General features: G+C 28.7%; 1 protein-coding gene across 1 annotated transcript in view; it reads right to left on the bottom strand.

Annotated features, from left to right (window-relative positions):
• The window catches only part of LOC107454315 (monocarboxylate transporter 12), a 44,052-nt gene extending 29,332 nt beyond the window's left edge, over positions 1–14,720 (bottom strand). The window contains exon 1 of the mRNA XM_087156760.1: positions 14,418–14,720. Within this exon, the coding sequence (XP_087012886.1) occupies positions 14,418–14,610 (193 nt within the window). The 5' untranslated portion in view covers positions 14,611–14,720. The remainder of the gene's footprint in view (positions 1–14,417) is intronic.
• Between the last annotated feature and the right edge of the window lie 5,669 nt (positions 14,721–20,389).

Below are 20,389 nucleotides of genomic sequence, written 5' to 3'. Positions count from 1 at the left end.
GTATGAACGGACATTCTATAACAGTGGGTAATGTTGAGTTCCTGAAACTTTCTTAATAGTTACATGACAAGCATTCATAACGCCTTGACCTTCAATGATTTCAGACATTGAGAGATATTTCAGAGCCTTTCAGTTGAGTGAGGTTGCAGTTATTGGGACAAGTTTATATGTTTTTGGTAGTGAAGTGGTTTGTTCAATTAATAAATCATCTTAAGGCAGTTGTAGTGCATTTTTTGTGTTCTCCATGATTTTTCTTGTGAGGTTTAAGCAAGAAACAGCAGAAAGCTTCTTTTCGGCAAGTGTTATAAATCTTGCTTTTGTATCGCCGTGCTTTTGAAAGATTAAAACTAGGCGTAGGTTTGCTTTAAGTGAAATATTTGTAGTTTCCATAATACATGAAGACGTTCCGCAAAATACTGCCAACCAGGGGAACAGAAATACCTCTATCCAGGTATAGCAGGAGCGTGGTTCCTAGCAGAAGCATGCCCACTTGAAAGAGAGGGGAATCCTTTCTCTCGACGAGAGTCGGGAGCCTGCCGAGTCAGAGATGCTCTTTTTGGCGCCGTATGAGGATGCAGACTGTAGGTTCCCCTTTTCTACAAGTGTAGATCTTTCAAATAAAGATATACTACAAGTCAGAAAATACGATAATAAACAAAATTCTGCAAATGATAATCAGTGTTGATGAAATAACACGTGGAAAATATTGGGTAGAAACTCAAAGCAGGACCGAAATATAATAATCGGTTGAATAGCTTCCAAAAAATAATAGTTTAAGGGGAGTCGGTAGGGCGTATATCAATAATGCTAAAACTGACCTTTTTCGATGTTCCTTTTCTAAGAAACTATTTATGATATAGCTTTGACATTTTTTTATTTGGGGGGGGGATAGTTTAGATTATATCAGTTGTATGCTGTGATAATGTTTCAGCGTTAACAGGAATACTTTTTGAGATATGCAAGATTTTTGATGAAACTTTATAAAGAATTAAAAGTTCTCAGTTCATAATTTTTTTTAAAGAAATGTTCGCCAAGGAGAGGTATTAGCAGTTATCTTAGTGTAAATATGTATACGTAAATATTCTGCGAAAACTGAAGCAATCTCTTGCTTAGGTGCTGAGAAAAGGCACATCGAAATTTTAGAATTATTGGTACATGCCTTAACATGCATAAAAATGACTATATATTGTGATTTTTTTAAAAATATATATTGAATGTTTAGTGTATGAAAATATAAAAAAGTGAAATTTTGGAAGGTGTTGAACCACTCTCAAATTTGCTATAAAAAAAACCTTTCTGCATACTTCTTAACACTAGAAAGACTGAAACTTACCTATATTGCTCAAAAGCAGTCAAAATGACTGGATTGTAAAAGAATAATTAATGCGAAAAGAAATTTGTTTAAAATTAATTTTTAATATTTTTTTATATTATTTACAGTTATAGAACAAGTTATTAGTAAATATTAACAATACAAAAAATTTTATGTTGTACAAGAAGTCACAAAATTCTAAGAAATCGGGTCATTATATACATAATTGTTTCTCTAATTGAAATTAAAAAGCAGTCAAAATGACTTCCTTGAGCAATCTAGTGATAAGTAGATATGACAAGTTACGAATAGCTGATTTTGAAATCTAATTGCTTCTGCAATATTTCTCAAAAAAATTTGTCTTAATGGCAGCATGCTACAATTTAGTGCAATTTAAATTGGAGAAAGAATTGTATGGAAGTTGGAAGAAAGACTTAATTTTTAGTTTGTTTAAAAGTAATATTAAGTCTTATTTATATAGAGAGTCCATTGAAACTGCTTAAATATGTATAAGCATATAGTTATTTGTTGAAAATTTCACTTCAATTATGGACATTTTCGCACAATCTGATGGCGATGACCTGTCTACAAACATTATTTTCAGTGAAATGGACTGAAATGTGACGTCCCTAAAGTATAAAAATATGAGCAATGGTTATTTTAAATTTTTAATTAAACATAGTTTCTTTAAAAGACTCACAAAAGTAATTTTCATTGGGTTCTTTTTCTAATGACTTAGATAACGATGTAAGAACGATCAAGATTCCTTTAGGATCGGAAGCATAGCTAAAACTGACCGTTTTCTATGCACCTAAACAAGAGATTGCTTCAGTTTTCGCAGAATATTTATATATGCATGTAGGGTGTAACGTAGCAGGCCTCTACGTGGTGCACCCAGTTTAACACTAAATCTGCTACGGCTTTGCCTCCTTCCTTCTGTCTCTGGACATTTTAATGGGAAATTTTGCAAGATGTGTAAAGCTTTGAGACTGCTTCAGTGGAATACTGGCGGCTTCTTCCATGAAAAAAGAACTTAACTCCTAATTGTTCTAGATAAGGAGAATGGTGATGTTTTCTCTATTATGGAAGCTTCCACAATTTCCCTGGTTACTCCTTACACTTATTACATAAATCAAGACAAATTGCAAGTGGCTTTCTTGCTGGGATAAAGAAATCACTTACTTCTTCCTTTACAATCATCAGTGACTCACATTCTGCCAGTGGCACTGAGTTGGTTTGCACTGAGATTTGGAAAAATGACGTTCATTTTACAATACTTATGTGCTGCAGCCCACCTGGTAGCACAAAATTAAATTTTGAAGCTCTCTCTTTTTCCACAGAAACAGTGCTAATGGTTGATTTCAATGAACATAGCGCTAGATGGAGTTATGGTGACTTCAATTGTGCAGTGATAGAATATCTTCTTAACTCAACCTCTTTAAATCTTCTATACCACCCACCCGATGCTCCCACCTACCTCCGAAAATAATTAAGAGACTTCCTGTTTTAAAAAGGTTGGCTGGTTGCAAATGGGGATGCAGCCGGGACGCTTTGAATACAACCTTCAAGCTTTTCATTCAGTCAGTCTTCAGTTATTGTAATGAAGTACTTGTCTCTGCTGCTGCTGTTAACACTATTCAGAAACTCGAAATAGTTTAAAACCAAGCTCTCCGTATCATTACGGGAGCTGTAAGATCTACTCATATTCTGGCAATGCAGTGTTTGACTGAAAACCCTCCAGTACGAAGCATAATTGAAAGAGACGTAGTCCTTCTTTATGAAAAGCTGATTCGCCTGCCCAACAATATTTTTTGGAGGGATTACGACACCAATGCAGAGAGAAATCTTAAAGCACGAAAAGGGTTCACACAATATGCCTATTCGGCAGCTAATGACATAAATGTTCACCTCAGCCCTAAACTTCTCTGTAAGCCTGTTGGCCCTTTGAGTTAGGGAGGGATCTGTCTGAGGCTGGACAGGCAGGTTTATATGAGCGATCAACAGCTTCGTGCCATTGCTCTATCTACTACTGAAGGAAAACAAATACCCTAGAGATACATGGTTACATGTCTATACAGATGGATCAATATTTAACTATGAAGACGGAGCGAGAGCCGGCTTGTATTGTGATCTTTTTTCGTGCTATTCACCAATTGGTGCCCATTCCACCCATTACGATGGTGAAATCGAGGTTATTTATATTGCTTTAAAGCAACTGGCAGTCTGCCGTTCATCATTTTGTAGAGCGGTTATTTCAACAGACTCCACGTCTGCTCTGCAATCTCTTGCAAATAGACAGTATACAGATAATACCCGTATTCTGGAATGTAAAGAGCTGGTAGTGTCGATCTCTGTTTCCTTCCAGTGGATCCCAGCCCACTGGGGGATTCCTGGAAACGAGGCTGTCGACTTTTTAGCCAAAAAGAGGGCAGGGGTCCTCTAGAGACCTTTGAAAAGCCTCTCTTTTCATTCAGTCAAACTCCTGATAAAAAGAAGATATAACACCAGGATAAGGCAGAAAGCATTATGTGACTCTCTGCCGGTAAGCCATGGACCCCACTGCTTGAGGATGCAGAGTTGGTTCCAGATTTTCCTGGAAGAGCAGCTGTGGCACTTATCCGCCTTACAGGCCATGACTGTTTGGCCGGGTATTTGTATCAGTTTGGGCTTTGTGATTCTCCCTTTTGTCCTTTGTGTGGACAACATCAAATTTTCGATGCTATTCATTTTGATTCATGTTCTGCACTTGTGTTTTTAAATTGTAATGCTCAGAGATATTGGAAGGCCAGAAAACTAAAGCGTCATAGCCAATCTTATGGGTATTTGTAATAAATAAGTAAATAAATAAATAAATAAATAAATAAATAAATAAATAAATAAATAAATAAATAAATAAATAAAAGCATGTTTATACTGTGATAACTTTTAATACACATCTGTGGCAGAAAATTTAAAAAAAAAAATTATGAACTGAGAACTAATAATGTTTTAAAAAGTTTCATCAAAAATCATTCATAACTCGAAAAGTACTCCTGTTAACGCTAAAACATTATCATTGCATGCAACTGCTATAATCTCAGCTATCAGCTCAAAACATTTCAAGGTGATATCATAAGTAGTTTCTTAAGAAAAGTCAATTTTAGAATTATTGATAGATGCCCTGCCTACTCCCCTTCATACACTACACTAAGATACTTTACAAAAAGGAAAATAGTTATTTGCTGCGAATTTCTAATTTGAGTGTAAAATAACTTTTAAACACTTTGTTTTAAGATTCCAAAGCTATTGCAGCATTACGTTCATGAGGAGTATCAAAATAATTCGTTAACAATTTAAATAAATAAATAAATATTAGTTTGCTTAAATTTTAAAACAGAAAAAAAAAGAAAAAGAACATCGAACATTTTAGTGTTGTGTTAAAATTTTTCTTCGTAGAACACAACAGTTGAATCAACGAGTTCGTCATCCACAACAAAACAAATTTTACAAAAGAAACAAGTATAAACTACTTTAGCTAGAGCTTTACAAGTGCTTCTTCTCAGTTTTTTGATATTAAAATAGGGTTGGTTAAACAATATTCTATTGCAACTGTGCGATAGCATCACTTCATTTAAGAATGAATTAGAACTTGGAGATGACGGGTTTTTGAAAAAATCTTAAAAAGAATACAAGACATTATTTTCAACAAGCGAAAATATTAATAATGTGTCATGAAATAAAGACTTTAAGGAAGTCTTACACTATATATTCACGGATATTTGTGTGGATTCAGAAATCTATCTGCGCCGGGCCACTTACGAATTTCTTCATAGACAAAAACTTACTTGCGTTAGATGGTATAAATTTTTTTTTTGATACCGCAATTCTCTTGAGGTGTATGGCAACTTTTGCAAAAATTTTTTCCTAGGCTAGTTATGGTGTCACTTTTAAGGTATTTTTTTTAATAATAATTTTTTAATACGAGTAAATATTAATTTGCATTGAAAGGAAATACTTCAACAGGTGTAATGCTTCGAAAAGAGTAATATTAGTATAATGTGACATCTGTTGTTTCTTGCTATTTTGTTGGACCCATTTTGAGAACGCATTTTTCTAATAATGCTACCAGCTTTTGAAATCAAGAGTAATTTAATTCATCTCCTTTTATCTCTCTTTATTTTCTTGAACTCTTCGGGATGATAACGTCGGGAATGAAAAGGTTAAAATAAAGTAGACCTTCAGATAAAATAAAAAAAACTGTCAATAATTACTCGAATAGCGAGAGTTTTAGAAGTGAGAGAATGAATCGGCTTCAGACGACGAAGAACAAGTAATAAGAAGAGTGGAACGCATAAATGAACTTGAGAGCCGAAAGCAAGTTTTGTTTTCAATTTCATTAAGAGAAGGGGGTTTTGAGGGCAACAGAAAAATATCCTCTTTATCGTAGGAAAGAAAAAGTGTGAAGTCTAGTGAAAGAAGTGGTTCAAATATAGGTTACCGAGAGGAATAATTTTTTCTCTTCGAGAAATAATAATTGCTTGTCTTGGTAATTAAATTTCATATCAGCGACGTTGCACATATTTCACTTTACCGTTTAAATGTTTGATTTCGTAATAACGTAATAATGAATCGAATAACATAATAATTGATTAAATAACAATTATAAAGAAAAATCTCTAATTCATAATCATTTTATGGCTAAATCGAAAGGGTAAATTCAACTACATTATATATGAAATAAATAGAATACATAAATACTTCAAAATGAAACAGTATTTGTTTAAAGTATTTATTTAGCGGAAGTTTCAATATTTTGTTGTAACTAATTTATTGTATTTACTTCAATGTTTAAATAAGTATGTATACATCGAGTTTTTGTAGTAGTTTGATCAATACATCGCTTCTAGTTTTAATGGCAACAGAAATTTTTATTTTACCTCATTTGAAATAATTTTGAGATGAGATGGTCTCTTTGATCAACAAGCAATATTTTTTTTCTCTTCATAATTTATCTAAAGTTTAACATTATTTGAATATAAACACTTTTGTGAAATGTCGGAAAGTACTGTTATAATTGAATGGAGATAAAATTTAAACTTTGACGTATTGCGCTCTCGATAAAAGTCATTAAAACCACGTGAACAACTTACAGTAGGCAGTCAAATAGGATCGTTTTAAAGCCATACTAGATCAAAGAAATTGAAAATAACAAATATTTTTTTTTAAATTATAAAAAGCCTTAATTTTTGAAATCTTTAAAATTTGTTTAAAATTTACTTTGAACAAAGAAAAGAAACATAAAATATTTTTTAATATCCAAGTTTTAGTATGAATTTAAACAACATGTTATACTCAAACGATTTAACAAGTTTTAATTTACTAGGTTTATTAGAAGTGCTGAACGCGAAGTGAAAAAAATGGAAACTGAGAAAAATAGGGTTAAAGACAAAATGTTGAATAAATAATTTTAAACAAAATAAGTGCAGACGATTCCAATTAAAAAAATGTGTACGTTATTTTTTGTTTTCCGTGTGTACGATTCAGCATTTTCGCTTTAAGGTTTTTTGAGTATTATCTTATACTTTGTGTCAAATTGCTCAGAATAAAATAGGTTATAGCAATAAAAAAAGAAAACAGAAAATTTTGTTAGGAAGAATTATTTAGACCCCCTAATGTACAAGAATCTATTCATTGGCTCAGATACAAAGATTAAGATTAAAAAAAGGAAAAATAACCTGTAAAATTAAAAATTATATATTTTTTCAACATTTTATTAAACATTAATTTAATTAAACATTTTATTAATAAACTATTATTCTTTCTTAATTTTAGTTAAACAGTATTTTACATAAGCATCTGAAATGTCTTTGCAGAGATTTTCAAAACATTTTAATGCTTTAAGAAGCAAATAAAAACATTTCATTTAAAAACTCCCTTTTGCATCGTCCTTTTAAAAAGTCATTTTTGATATATAAATGCAAACGTCTTTAAGAGACTTGATTAAAGTATGAATATTTAATATTCATTTAGATGAAAATTATAGATTTTTAAATTAAGAAGCTAATTGTATAACGTGTTTTAATACTCGCCATGAAACTTGATATCCACTTGTCTCATTTAATCAATGCTGTATGTTACTACTTTCAAATAAATAAATAAATGAATAAATAAGCAAATAAATGAATAAATAAGTAAATAAATAAATAAGACTCGTATTGAATACATGATGAAAGTAGTTATATTGTTCGATGTTTTGATCTCGCAATAAACTTTACACGGCAACTTATTGTCTTATTATTCTCAAAAGCTTTTGTTTTGTAATCGAGGATAAAATGAGCTTTCTTCTATCATTAGAAGTTAACTTGGCAGACGATGCCTTTTGGCAGAGTATCAATTTTGGTACGTTCTAAATGTGTAAATATTTGATTCATAAAAACCCGATTCAACAGTTTGAACTAAGATAAATAATAATAAAAAAAAAAAACAATTTGGTGCGTTTAAGAAACTGAATGAAAAAACCTCAAGGTTTCTTTTTTAAAATTTTTATTTTAATGGGGTATTTAACTTCTTAAGTAAAACATCTGTAACTTTTCTTTTCATATTCAAAAAAATATTATTTTGTTATGGAATTTAACTCAGCCATACACTTTGATTCACGTGATGTTAAAGTCATTTACTTTCATGAATTCATTTGATTTTTCTTTGCATGCTGTCATAAAAGAGATTCGAGTACGCAAAATTCTTCGTTCAAATTAAAATCCTTTATTTATAAGCAGATATAAGAAAATATCTCATTTATAATTTTGTTATTACTTTATTTTTAGGTTTATCAATATGTTTGGAAAGCCTATTTTGCTTCATCTTTCACACGATAGCATGAAATGAGGTGATTTAGAATTATCTTATCTTGAATTTTTTTAACAAAGTTATTTTAAATCATTTCAATAAAGTATGGGTAAAAAAATTGCTTAAAACTAAAATGCAATTTAGAGAAATTACGTTAAAGTTGGTTCACTTAGAAGTAGCGAAAGAACCAGAGAAGAAGTTAACTCAACAAAATGCACAGCAAAATAAAAAAAAAAGACCACCGAAAATAAATTTAGATCTGATTTTCGCATTCTAGGCTCAATCTTATTGGCTCTAGGGAGTGACCTAAAATATACTCATATATAAGTGCAGACGATAGTTATGAAATCAGACACAAAAACGTACTTTTCTTTCGACGGATTTGGATTTCTGACCCCTATGAAATGTAGGGGGTGGCGGCAATCTGGGTCTCTATAGTTTGGTCAGTAGAGAGCTCCAAACTTTGGACCCTTTAATGTTAATTTTACTTTTTGCGTATGTCGCAATATCTCACGAGCTTTTAAACCTAATTAAAAAAAATTTCACTCACACTTATAAATTTGTTTATCCAAAGATAATTCCAAGCAAAAATAACTTTTAGTAAATATTTATTATTATTTATTTTTTAAAATTAAGAATGACCGAAAAAATTTAGAATTGTATGGTATACAATTTTTTGCATCATTTTAGAGAATGTAATTTTATATAGCGAAATACAAAATTTGATCCAAATCGGTCGTCTGGTTCCTGAGAAATCGAATTTTATGTAAACTTTTATGAAAATCAATTTCTCAGGAACTATTCGACCGATTTCGCTCAAATTTTGTATTTTGCAGTGTAAAATTACATTTTTTAAAATGATACAAAACATATGATATGCCATTCAGCTCAAAAATATTCGACCATTCATAAATGTAATTACAAAAAATAATAAATATTTACTAAAAGTAAATTTTTGAATAGAATTATCTTTGGATACATGAATTTTATAATTGTGTCGAAATTTTTTTCAATTCGCTTAAAAAGTTCTCGAGATATAGCGAAAAACGCAAAAAGTAAAATTTACATTAAGGGATACAAAATTTTTCGTATCATTTCAAAGAACATAATTTTGCAAGGCTAAATATAAAATATGAACAAAATCGGTCGAACCGATTTTCCTCAAATTTTGTATTTTTCCAAGTAAAATTATATTCTTTAAAATGATACATAAAATTGTTTATCTTACAAGTCAAAAATTTTTGGACCATTATTAAATAATAAAATTAAAAATAATAAATGTTTCCTAAAAATAATTTTTTGCGTGGAATTGTCCTTGGATAAGTGAATTTTATAATTGGATGTGAATTTTTTTTAAATTCGCTTTAAAAGTTCTTGAGATATAATGAAATTCGCAAAAAGTAAAATTAACATTATGAGATCCAAACTTTGGAGTGCTCTCCTGATCAAACTATGAGGACCCTATTTTCCAGATTGCGGCCACCCCCTATATTTCATAGGGGTCAGAAATCCAAATTCGTCTAGAAAATTCTGAAAAATGTACGTCTTTGTGTATTTCGAAACTTAAAATATCATATGCGCTTATTAATTAGCATCCCTTAGAGCCATTAAGATTGAGTCCTATAACGTGATCATCAGTGACCAAAATATATTTAGGGTGGGGGGAAGTGTGCATGATTGCGTAAATGTTGACGAAAGATATCAATTTATTTGAGATGGTCACATGCAGGGCTGGATTACCCATTAGGCCATGGACTGGGGCCCCCAATCATTAGGGGCCCCCTTATAATGGATTTTTTGAAAATAAATTTTAAAAAATTTAAAAAACAATGATTTTTCAAATTTTTTCAAAATGTTATGATTATTTTTTAGTTCTAATTTAATAAAATAAAGTAAAATTTAAATTATTATTATTTATTTTAAATATTCTTTCTTAAATGAAAAGATATATACATATTTTTTGTATGAATAAAAAATATACAGGAAAAAAAATTTAATCTAAGGGCCCCAAAAATTTGAGGCCCTTAGATTAATCTAGGGCCCCGCTTACGCTTAATCCGGCCCTGGTCACATGTTCCGGAAACTTTACCACAAGTCAATGGGAAGCCATTATTGTAAGCCTATAGTTTATAATAAAGTCCTCCTTATTTAGGTTATTATTGTTTTCACTCTGACCATTGAGTGTTCTTTATTTCAAACAGCCAATTTTGTTTTGTACAAGCAGTTTTACTTGCATCCAATAGAAAATGAATATTAATATAAAGATTTGAAGAAGATACTCTTAAGTTAATGTTTCTTTTATGGTTTGAAAAATGAGTTGTATCCCCGCAATTCAAAATGTTTTAACCTTAAGAAAGTTTCCTTTTTAAAGTTCATTTGATGTCACATTCAAGTGTTCCAAAAGAGATTTTTGAATGTAATGCTTCACTAAGATCTTAAAATTGCATTTCCAAAATATAAATTTTTAACCACTCAAGTTTTAAAATTATCCAAAGAGAATTCGAAATTTTTGTAATACATATATAGGGGAGAATCGGGTAGCCCCGCTCACTTAAGGAGTATTGCTTATATTTCTGTATAATACTGAGCAATAATCAAAATTGTATGTAGCTATTGTTTTATCATCTAATTAAATAATGCAAAAAGAATAAACCAAAAAAAGAATAGTTAAACTTAAAAAAATAGAAATTTAAAAAAACATGTTTTTCAGCTCTTTTCAAAATGTGTCGGGTAGCCCCGCCCAGTTACAAAAATTGTGTTCTTCTGCTATTTTTTCACGTGTAAATGAGAATGACCAATGTATTGACAATAGATAAACCTCATTTATCATTTTTATCACAAAATTATTTCATATATCACATATTTATATACTTTTAGTGAATTCTATCATTTAATAACAACAAATGTCATACTTTTTATCATTATTAATGTATATTAATAAATTATAATATTAATATATATTTATATTAAATATTTAACGAAAATAATTTAAGTAGCAATAATTAATAACAGTTGTTTTTCAATATAAACTTATTTGGTTGATCTCTTCTTATAAACTTAATATGAAATACTTCTTATAAAATTACAAATTCACTTTGTATTTTGATTGCATTCAAATGCTTCTGTAGATTGATTAGTTCACAAACAAGGGAAAATAAATAAGTAAGCAAATAGCTTATCATAATATTTATGATTTCTTGATATTAAATTTAATTTGTATATATCAATTACATTTTAAAAATATTAAATTTTTCATTTTTAAATATATAAATTTATGTTTCATATAATATTAAAACATATATTTGTTGTTAAAAATGCATATAACATTCAAATTTGAAGCAATAAAATAATAAACTTTGCAACCGTACATTTATCGACGAAATAAAATTGGGCGGTGATACCCGACATTCATGTGAGCGGGGCTACCCGAAATCCAATTTTTTTTGTAAATTTGTAATTACTCGAACAATTTTTTACATACAAACATCTTTCTTTGTGCAAATTAAACTTAAGACTACATACTTTAATGCTGCATGTATAGAAAAAATTATTTTTTCAGTATTAAAAGGAAGTTTAATCGAAACATTCAACCAATTTTTCTTAATTTCATGACTACTGTATTCAACATATTTTCAAAACTATTGTTTACCATGTTACCAGTTGCATAAATACTTGAAACTTTGAAAATAATCTTTTTTTAATATAACAATTAATGTCCGATGGCCCATTGACTTGAAACAATATTCTATACACATGAAATTAACAGTGGGCGTGGGTACCCGCTGAGCGGGGCTACCCGACTCTCCCCTAATTTTTTTTATTTACGAAAGATGGTTTTCCTCCATTCTAAGTGCCTTTTGATGCGAAAAGAAATATTAAAGTATTACTTTTCATCTCAAGCCATTTAACTTGCAACTGTCATACCCATCGTTTGCCATCTCTGAACTAATCTTCACAAACGAGGTTCTCATGTGTGTCATCATTAGCAGTTTTGTGAAGATATTTTAAACCTAAATGAATGACGGATATTCTATTTAGTTTAATGAATAGTCAAGTACTGAATTTACTTTTCATTCATAAAAGATAATGTTTCGCATTACATTTAATGATGCTCCATAAAAAATATTATTTTGAACTGTGTGACTTCTAAAGAAAAGCTGACAATTTGCAGATTGCGATAAAAGCTACCGCGTGCACATCTTCTTAATGTATATGGGTAGGTAGAACTTCTTTTTTAATGAGTAACATTATTTCTATAAGCACCCAAAACAAATCAATGGATAAAAACGTATTAAAGGAAATGAAAAAAAAATGAATAAAGTAATTAATAGATGAATTCATTCCTGTTTAATGATAATTAAAGCATCATAAGTTGTCAATAGAAGCGTTCTTTTAATAACTAATTCTCTCATTTTATTTAAACCATAATTTTTTTTTCATTTCACGGAATTTAAATTATCGTGCGATCCATAAAATAAAAAAATCTAGAGAAAATATAATTGTTAGGAAAAAAATGCTGCGTCAGTGAAATAAAAAGGCATTATTTTAAATGACTTAGTAGAAATAATGTTTTTTTTAAAAGAGAGTTTGCTATAGAGTAATGACCTATAACTAACTCTTCATAACCAATTTATATTATCCACGCAGGTTATGAAAGGTATGATAAATAAAAGTAGACACTCATCAATTGCCGCGTTAGTTCACTTAATTGAAATGAACTCACATTACAGTCACCTTCACGTAATTGTGAGGAACAAACGTGAATTCTGTTGTGTTTACAAACGAAGGGAACTTTTCAGCACATTATTTGGCGTGTATTGCTTTGTGTTACGCCAAAATCAAGAAATGAACCTTAGACAGGTCGATCTCATGTGTGACCTACCTATAGTTAACACAATCTCGATGATTAAACGTTTTTTTAAAGTTAAAATCACAATTAAGTGCTACTATAAAATTTTTAAAATTCTTTTTAGGAAAACAAATATTTGAGTGAGCGAGAAACTCAGTATTTACTCTGAGCCGTTCTATGAAGTCAGTGTTGTTTTGATTAATTTAGATATTAACCATAAATTGGGTTCAGAAATATATCGATGGTTCATAGCAATTAATGCAGTTAAATTTTTTTTCATTTTATTGAAATAGCAGCTGTATGGGTTTTTGATAGTAAAAACAGATTCTACAATGACACTTGTAAAAAATGATTAAATAATTACTTCTTAATACTGCTTACTTTATTTATTTATTTCAAAAAGCACGAAAAGGATGTATGAGGCTATATCGTCTACGTATACTGATTTTGATAAATAGATGAATTAACGAAATAATGTAAAAAGACAATTCTTAAAGAAAGGAAAATTTTCAATATATATTTATTGTAAGATTATCAATATATATTTATTGTAAGATTAACTACCACGTTTGAAACTTTAAAAGAAATGAAGTTTTTTTTCTTCCAAATATACAACGTTTCAGCAGTTTTATTTTTTAAATTTCATAAGATTGAAACTTTAAACCCTACATGTAACTTAAAGGTTTTATGTAACTTAATGGCTTTATGTAACTTAACAGATTTAAAAGTTTTTAACAACAGATTTTGTATCTAATTGAATGATAAGAAACCAATTTTGATGAAAGTTCATGGTTAAAAGTACACATACTTTTTTTATCGTCTTTTATTGATATTTTGCTTAATTTCCTAGGTTTTATCTGCAGTGGTAAATCTTTTCAATCAGCAAATTTATTATAGTAAGAGGGTTGACAACAATTACTTAGCCGATGAGCAGCTTATTACAGATTGTTTTTTCCAAAGTAAATAAATTCAAGGTTTTAAAAGTAATGTTTTTTTGTTCTCCATGCCATCAACCATTATCATATGTAGAAAAAAAAATCTTTTCATACTTAGTATACAAAAAGTTAGTATAGTGTTACTTTTATTTTCCATTTTAATTTTTTAATTAGTTATTTACATATATATATATATATATATATATATATATATATATATATATATATATATATATATATATATATATATATATATATATATATATATATAGCTACATTAGAATATAAATATATATATTAGAATATAAATAGCTATATTAAAGAGAAAATAAAAAGGTGGCACAAAAGAAAGAAAAAGAATAATTTTGAAGCTAGCCTAAAATATAATTTGTATTCATATAATTATGTGAACCATTTAAAAGAAATATACCAGTCGAAAATTTGTCATCATGTGTTTTTCGATTTTATTTTTTTTAATTAGAAAAAAGAAACTTACCACTAAGATTCCAAATGGCCATTCTTAGGGTAAAAGGCCATGACGCTTGACCTCTGGTCACCCCATAGGTATCGATGAGGGCCACATAGACTACTCCACCCGACCTTACAAGCCCCTGAATTACAAAAGTCACCCAACAACATGCTGCCGCGATCACCCAACTCCAAGGGCTATCTGCTCCTCTCGTTACCATAGTTACGAATGATCACTTTCATCTGGAGTAATGTTCAACAACAGTCAATAGATGGCGTTCGTTTTAAAGACTCGACTGTTCTGTGACAATGAAACTTCCGGTCCTCATATCGCTGTTTTCTTTGAGAAATCATAATTTTAAAAACAAAAGGTTTTCTTTTTATAAACTCCGTTTTCACCTTGTGACTCAAATTTGTCGGTTCCTCGATTACTTCCTACTTTTTTATTATCTCAATTTTTTGTTTACCAATGTTCCATGACGATTTTTGAACGATCTTGAAATATCTGGCAAGGTGATTCGATTTTTTGCGTTTTCTCCGTTGATATATATATATATATATTTATTGTTTAAAGATCTAGTTTCGGAAGCTTACGAAATGAATCCAAAACAATTTAACACAACGGTTTTACTGCTACACGGTTTTTTTTATTCATTTATTTATTAAAAACACGAAGCTTCTGCGAAACCGAACACCTTCTATGTAATCCCTTTCTTGGAAAATTGTCAAATAAGCAGAGATTATATCTATAGCGTTTCAAAATTTTTCGTTATAAATAAAAGTTGTTATTTGAGGTTGCTGTCTTTAAAATAATGAAATGCTAACCTAAGAAAGGTTTAATTTTAATTATACATACACACACACACATACACACACACACACACATATATATATATATATATATATATATATATATGTTCAAAATGAAGATAAAACAAAGGAAAATTACAGATTAATAAAAAAATTTTTATTAAAATTATTTTATGAGTTCGATTTACTTGCAGCTTATGCGCAATAAATGAAACTTATTGTATATTATATATATATATATAATTATATATATATATATATAACTATATATATATATATATATATATATATATATATATATATATATATATATATATATATATATATATATATATATATATATATATATATATATATATATATATATATATATATATATATATATATATATATATATATATATATATATATATATATATATATAGAAAACAAAAAAAAACCAAAGAAAAAAAAATTTAGCTTTTACAAGAGATTAAAAATTAAAATTAGCAATATACAATTTCCTTACTTAATTATCAGTCCTAAATTTCATAAAATTCCAGTAAAACTTAGAATTATCACATGTGGGTCTAATACTTATTTAACTAAACCTGGCACAATTTTCTCTAACTACTTAAATAAGATTATTACTATATTACTAAAGAAGGTTTCTCTTGGATTATCACTAATAATCAACCGATTTTAGATTTCATTAAACATAATAAAATTAATTCCATTGCGACTTTTGATTTACAGGATCTTTTCAATAGCATTCCCCTTTCTAATCTGAAAGATGTCCTTTTGAATTATTACCATGATTTTAAAAATTTCCTTTGTTGCGATTTTGATTATTGGGAAATTCTGATTAATTTTTGTCTTTTTAGTAATTATCTTTACAATGGAAGGGATATTTTTCTTCAAATTAATGGAATACCACAGGGATCTAATTATTCATCTCTCTTAGCTAACTTATTTTTGCATTATTATGAAAAAAATTATACTCTTAGTATTAAATTTGTTTTTAGATATATTGATAACTTAATTATCTTTAATTCCCAAGATTTTACTGTTTAATTGAGTGATATATACCCTGGGGAATTAATCTTACTTCGTAATCATGATGATAATATTAATTTCAATTTTTTGGATTTGAGTATTATGAAAGTTGAAAATATCTGCTTTGTTGATTTATACGATAAAAGAAATGATTTTAATTTTAATATTAATAAACTAGTTACTTGGAATTCTAATGCTTCTGGGAGCATCTATTTAAATACCACTTTTAATGAAATGAACAGAATTAAAAGAATATGTAGTAATATTTATTTATCCAAAAAACAAATCGATAAACTCTTTCAAAATCTGATAAAAAACAATGGATACCCAACTAATGTAATAAAATTTTATATAAAATCATTGAATTAATCGTATATTTTGGTGGATATATTTACTAAACATTTTTTTTTGTTAATTTTTATAATTTTCCCTTGTGCAAATCCATTTCAGGTAAATCCATTGCCAAAATTATTTACTTAATAATTTCTTTGTTAATTTATATAATTTTTCCATGTGCAAATCCATTTCGGGCAAATCCGTGGTTAGAATTATTTACTAAAAATTCCTTTACTAAATAATTTCCTTTGTTAATCTATACAGTTTTTCCATGTGCAAATCCATTTCGGGCAAATCCGTGGATAAAATTGTTTGCTGAAAATTTCTTTATTAATTTATACAATTTTCCATGTGCAAATCCATTTCGGACAAATCCGTGGCTAAAATTATCTACTAAAATTTTTTTCTTTGATAATTTAATAATTTTTCTATGTGCTAATCCATATCGTGCAAATCCGCGGCTAAAATTATTTGCAAAACCGGCAATTTATGTTTCTCTTTTCTATTTTATATTTTTTCTTAAATAAACATCTATCTTCTAAAACTATTTATGATCAATTTTTAAAATTATCCCGTATAATATTACCTTGCGCACATCTATTTCGGGCCCATCCTTGGTAACTAACAAATCAAAACTCAGAATAACAAATCACTTCAGCAGTGCAGTAAGAACGACACTTTAAAACCCTCTTGTTACACTCAATTTGCGCTTTTGTTTTCATCTTTTGTTTTCATATTTCGTAATCTGGCAATCTTTCTGCGAAAACATTTTTAAATCATTCTTGAAAAATATCCGTCAATGTAAGTTGTTCTGATTTTGCTACTCGCTTTATAGTCCCCCCTTTTTAATGTTTTTTCTTTTTATTTTATTATCTGTTTTTACATGTTATTTTTACTTATTTTTGTGATCTATTTTATTTGTTGTTATTTTTATAAAAAAATTTCTTGAGTGCTCCTCACACTATTGTATTAATATATTTTGCTTTGGCTTTATTGATACAATATCAGAAAGCACTGTGTTTTGCGGATATAATCGTGTGGGCTGAAGAAAAGATTATATCTTTTTTTTCCGGCTTTTTCTGCGGCTTTTTAATTAACATTTCATTATTTTTTTTTTTTTTAATAAACTGTTGTTTGTTATTTTTGAACTTATTATTTCCCACCCCCTTTTTTTCATATGTCTATAATTTTTCTTTGTTTTATTCTTCATTTTGAACTTATAATCAATCATTAAATAAATAAATAACTTTGATTACATCCAAGCATATTACAATCATACATAAACTTGGTATTAGGTTAATATTTGCTTTCCCCTTTTACAGTATTAGCAGATAAAATGAATTTCTGGTAACACTTCAATGTCCTGGCATTCATAAGCCAGGAAAATGACACCCAGGATAATGACAAATTCGCCATTTTATAGCATATAACTTTACCTTAATTTAATATTTTGGCCGAAGACGTTTATATTCTGCAGAAAACAGCAGTATTTCTTAAAATAACTCAGATGAATCAATGTAGTTTTTGTTATTAATGATTTCAAGAAGCCAGGAAAATGACAGCATAAAAACCTACTCACCTTGAAAAATTTTTTGAAATAGATTTTGAGCCAGAAAATTGGTTCTTTATTCATGCAACAAGACATGTTCAGATAGGAGGGTATCTAATCCATCTATTAACATAAGATATTGATTCCTGGCGCTATCTATTTTGGTTATAAATCACTAAATAAAAGTAGCCAGGAAAATGACAGATTTTCATGGGACAAACAAATTATTGACTGAAAAAATTTTTTTAAACGAAGTTTTAGTAAACAATACCCTCTACGTATATTCTAGAAATGCTTACATAGGATAAGATAAAAAAAATTAGATTTTGAAAAATGTATGGGAAGTTTTGAAGCTAGTTATTATTGGAAATATTGTTTGGGACATGCCAGGAAAATGACATTTTGATATTCAATTAAATTTTTTATGTATACAAAACAGTCAATGCTAGTGCAAAGTCATTTTAAAATGCTAACAGCAATGCTATTTATTAATTTTTTTAAAAAAAATGTTCTTTTAGTATTATAGTATTAGATCTTAAATAATAAGTAAATAAATAAATAATTTAAATGTTTACCCTTTTTCTGATCGTTTTTTTTAACTTATAGAGAAAAAATAGTTTGCATTAGTTTTAACGAATGAGAATTAAAAGTTGTCTATATTTAATGCATCTAAAAGTTCAGCTTAGAAAGTTAAAATGCAAATCTGAAGAAAATAAATTAGATAGTGATCTACTCAGAAAAAGAAAAGAAAATATTTTTATAATTTTATGAATTGATTGGTGGACATTTTCTTCAAATTGATTTCAAATAATTCTTTTTCCTCCTATGTCTATTTATTTAAAAGTAAGTGGTCAAACAAACAAGAAATATTTCGGTCATCTGTGATAGTATGGTCCATTGTGTTAAACATAAAAGCTAATTTAATTAAATTTGCACAAATAAAGAAACAATTGTTCAATAAATGTAAGAGACACAGCGAGAGGTGTCATTACAGGGAGAAAAAAGAAGTAATCGTTCATTGTAAAAAAACAAATTCCTTTACTTCTGAATAAGTTTTTCGAGCAAACAATTAAGCATTTTATTGAAGAACTTAGAAATGAAATAATTGTCTTTCTTCCATAATATAATATATGAGGTACCTATATTTGGTGTTAGATCTTCTTGGATGCATGCATGAATGAAAGACAAATTTTATAGAAAAAGAGATAAAGAATTGGAGAAATGTTTAAAGATGCTTATTATTTATAGTAATTACAATTATTAGCAAAACTTTTGGAGATTTATTTCGCTGTCTGTCAAATCTTTTTATTGTTGTGCAATATAAAGTTATAAACATTATTGTTATTTTTAAAACCAATGTTTGATGTTAGAGACGTGGGTATTTCTTAGTGAGCCAAGTCAGGAGCACTAAAATCATTTTTTTATAAATTTTTTTTTCAAAATCTAAATACAAAGGATAAACAGCGAAAAAGATATTAAAAGTGCTTCGAATCTAAGAGAAGTTACTATTCTTTACGAAGAAATTTTAATTCGGATTTTCTTTCCTCTTTTCCTTTAAAGCGTTTTTATTAAGGTCATCACGCAAAACTATAGTAAGTCTCATTTTTGATGTTTTCTCAATTTCTATTCTAAGTATATTTTCAGAAAAAAAAAGTCCTCTTTCGAAGAAAATTATTTTTATAGTAAATATATTTCATTTTAGTATTCAAATTCTATTATGTGAATGAAAAATAGCTGTCATTTTAAATATTTTTATTTTTTAAGAAATATAAAATTGAGAAAATGCTGTTTAAGGTTTGAGATTACTTTTGTGTGTCTTATAAATATGGGCTATAACTTGGTTCCTTATAAGAGTTTAAGCTTAAAAAATGTAAGACTTCTAACGAATTATGTGTGGTCGTATGTCTTATTTTAGCTACCTTTGGAAAGACAGATTTTATAGCAGTGAGCAATGCTGTTCTTTTAAGTCGATAGGTTTCGGACATATATACATAGATATAAAGTGTTATAACTCATTCAGCCGAGGATAACCAACACCTCCTAGATTTCTCCTTATTCTAGGAGGTGTTGGGATAACGCTCCGCATACTTTCTGAATAAAGGTTACGTTATAGCAACCTGGCGAGCAGCAATCCTTACACTATCATCTATGATAAGAGAACGCAAAAGTTGCTCATCGTTTACATCGTCAAAAATCAGTTGTTCATCGTCAAAAATCGTTTACAGAGGTAGTGGGTTCGTGGCCCAACACTATATTTTCATTATAATTCG

The sequence above is a fragment of the Parasteatoda tepidariorum genome, chromosome 2 (assembly GCF_982258835.1).
Source record: "Parasteatoda tepidariorum strain Cologne lab strain chromosome 2, Ptep-v5.0, whole genome shotgun sequence".
NCBI classification, from domain to species: domain Eukaryota; kingdom Metazoa; phylum Arthropoda; class Arachnida; order Araneae; family Theridiidae; genus Parasteatoda; species Parasteatoda tepidariorum.
The sequence above is the reverse complement of the archived record's forward strand: the minus strand, read 5'-3'. Positions and strand labels throughout refer to the sequence as shown.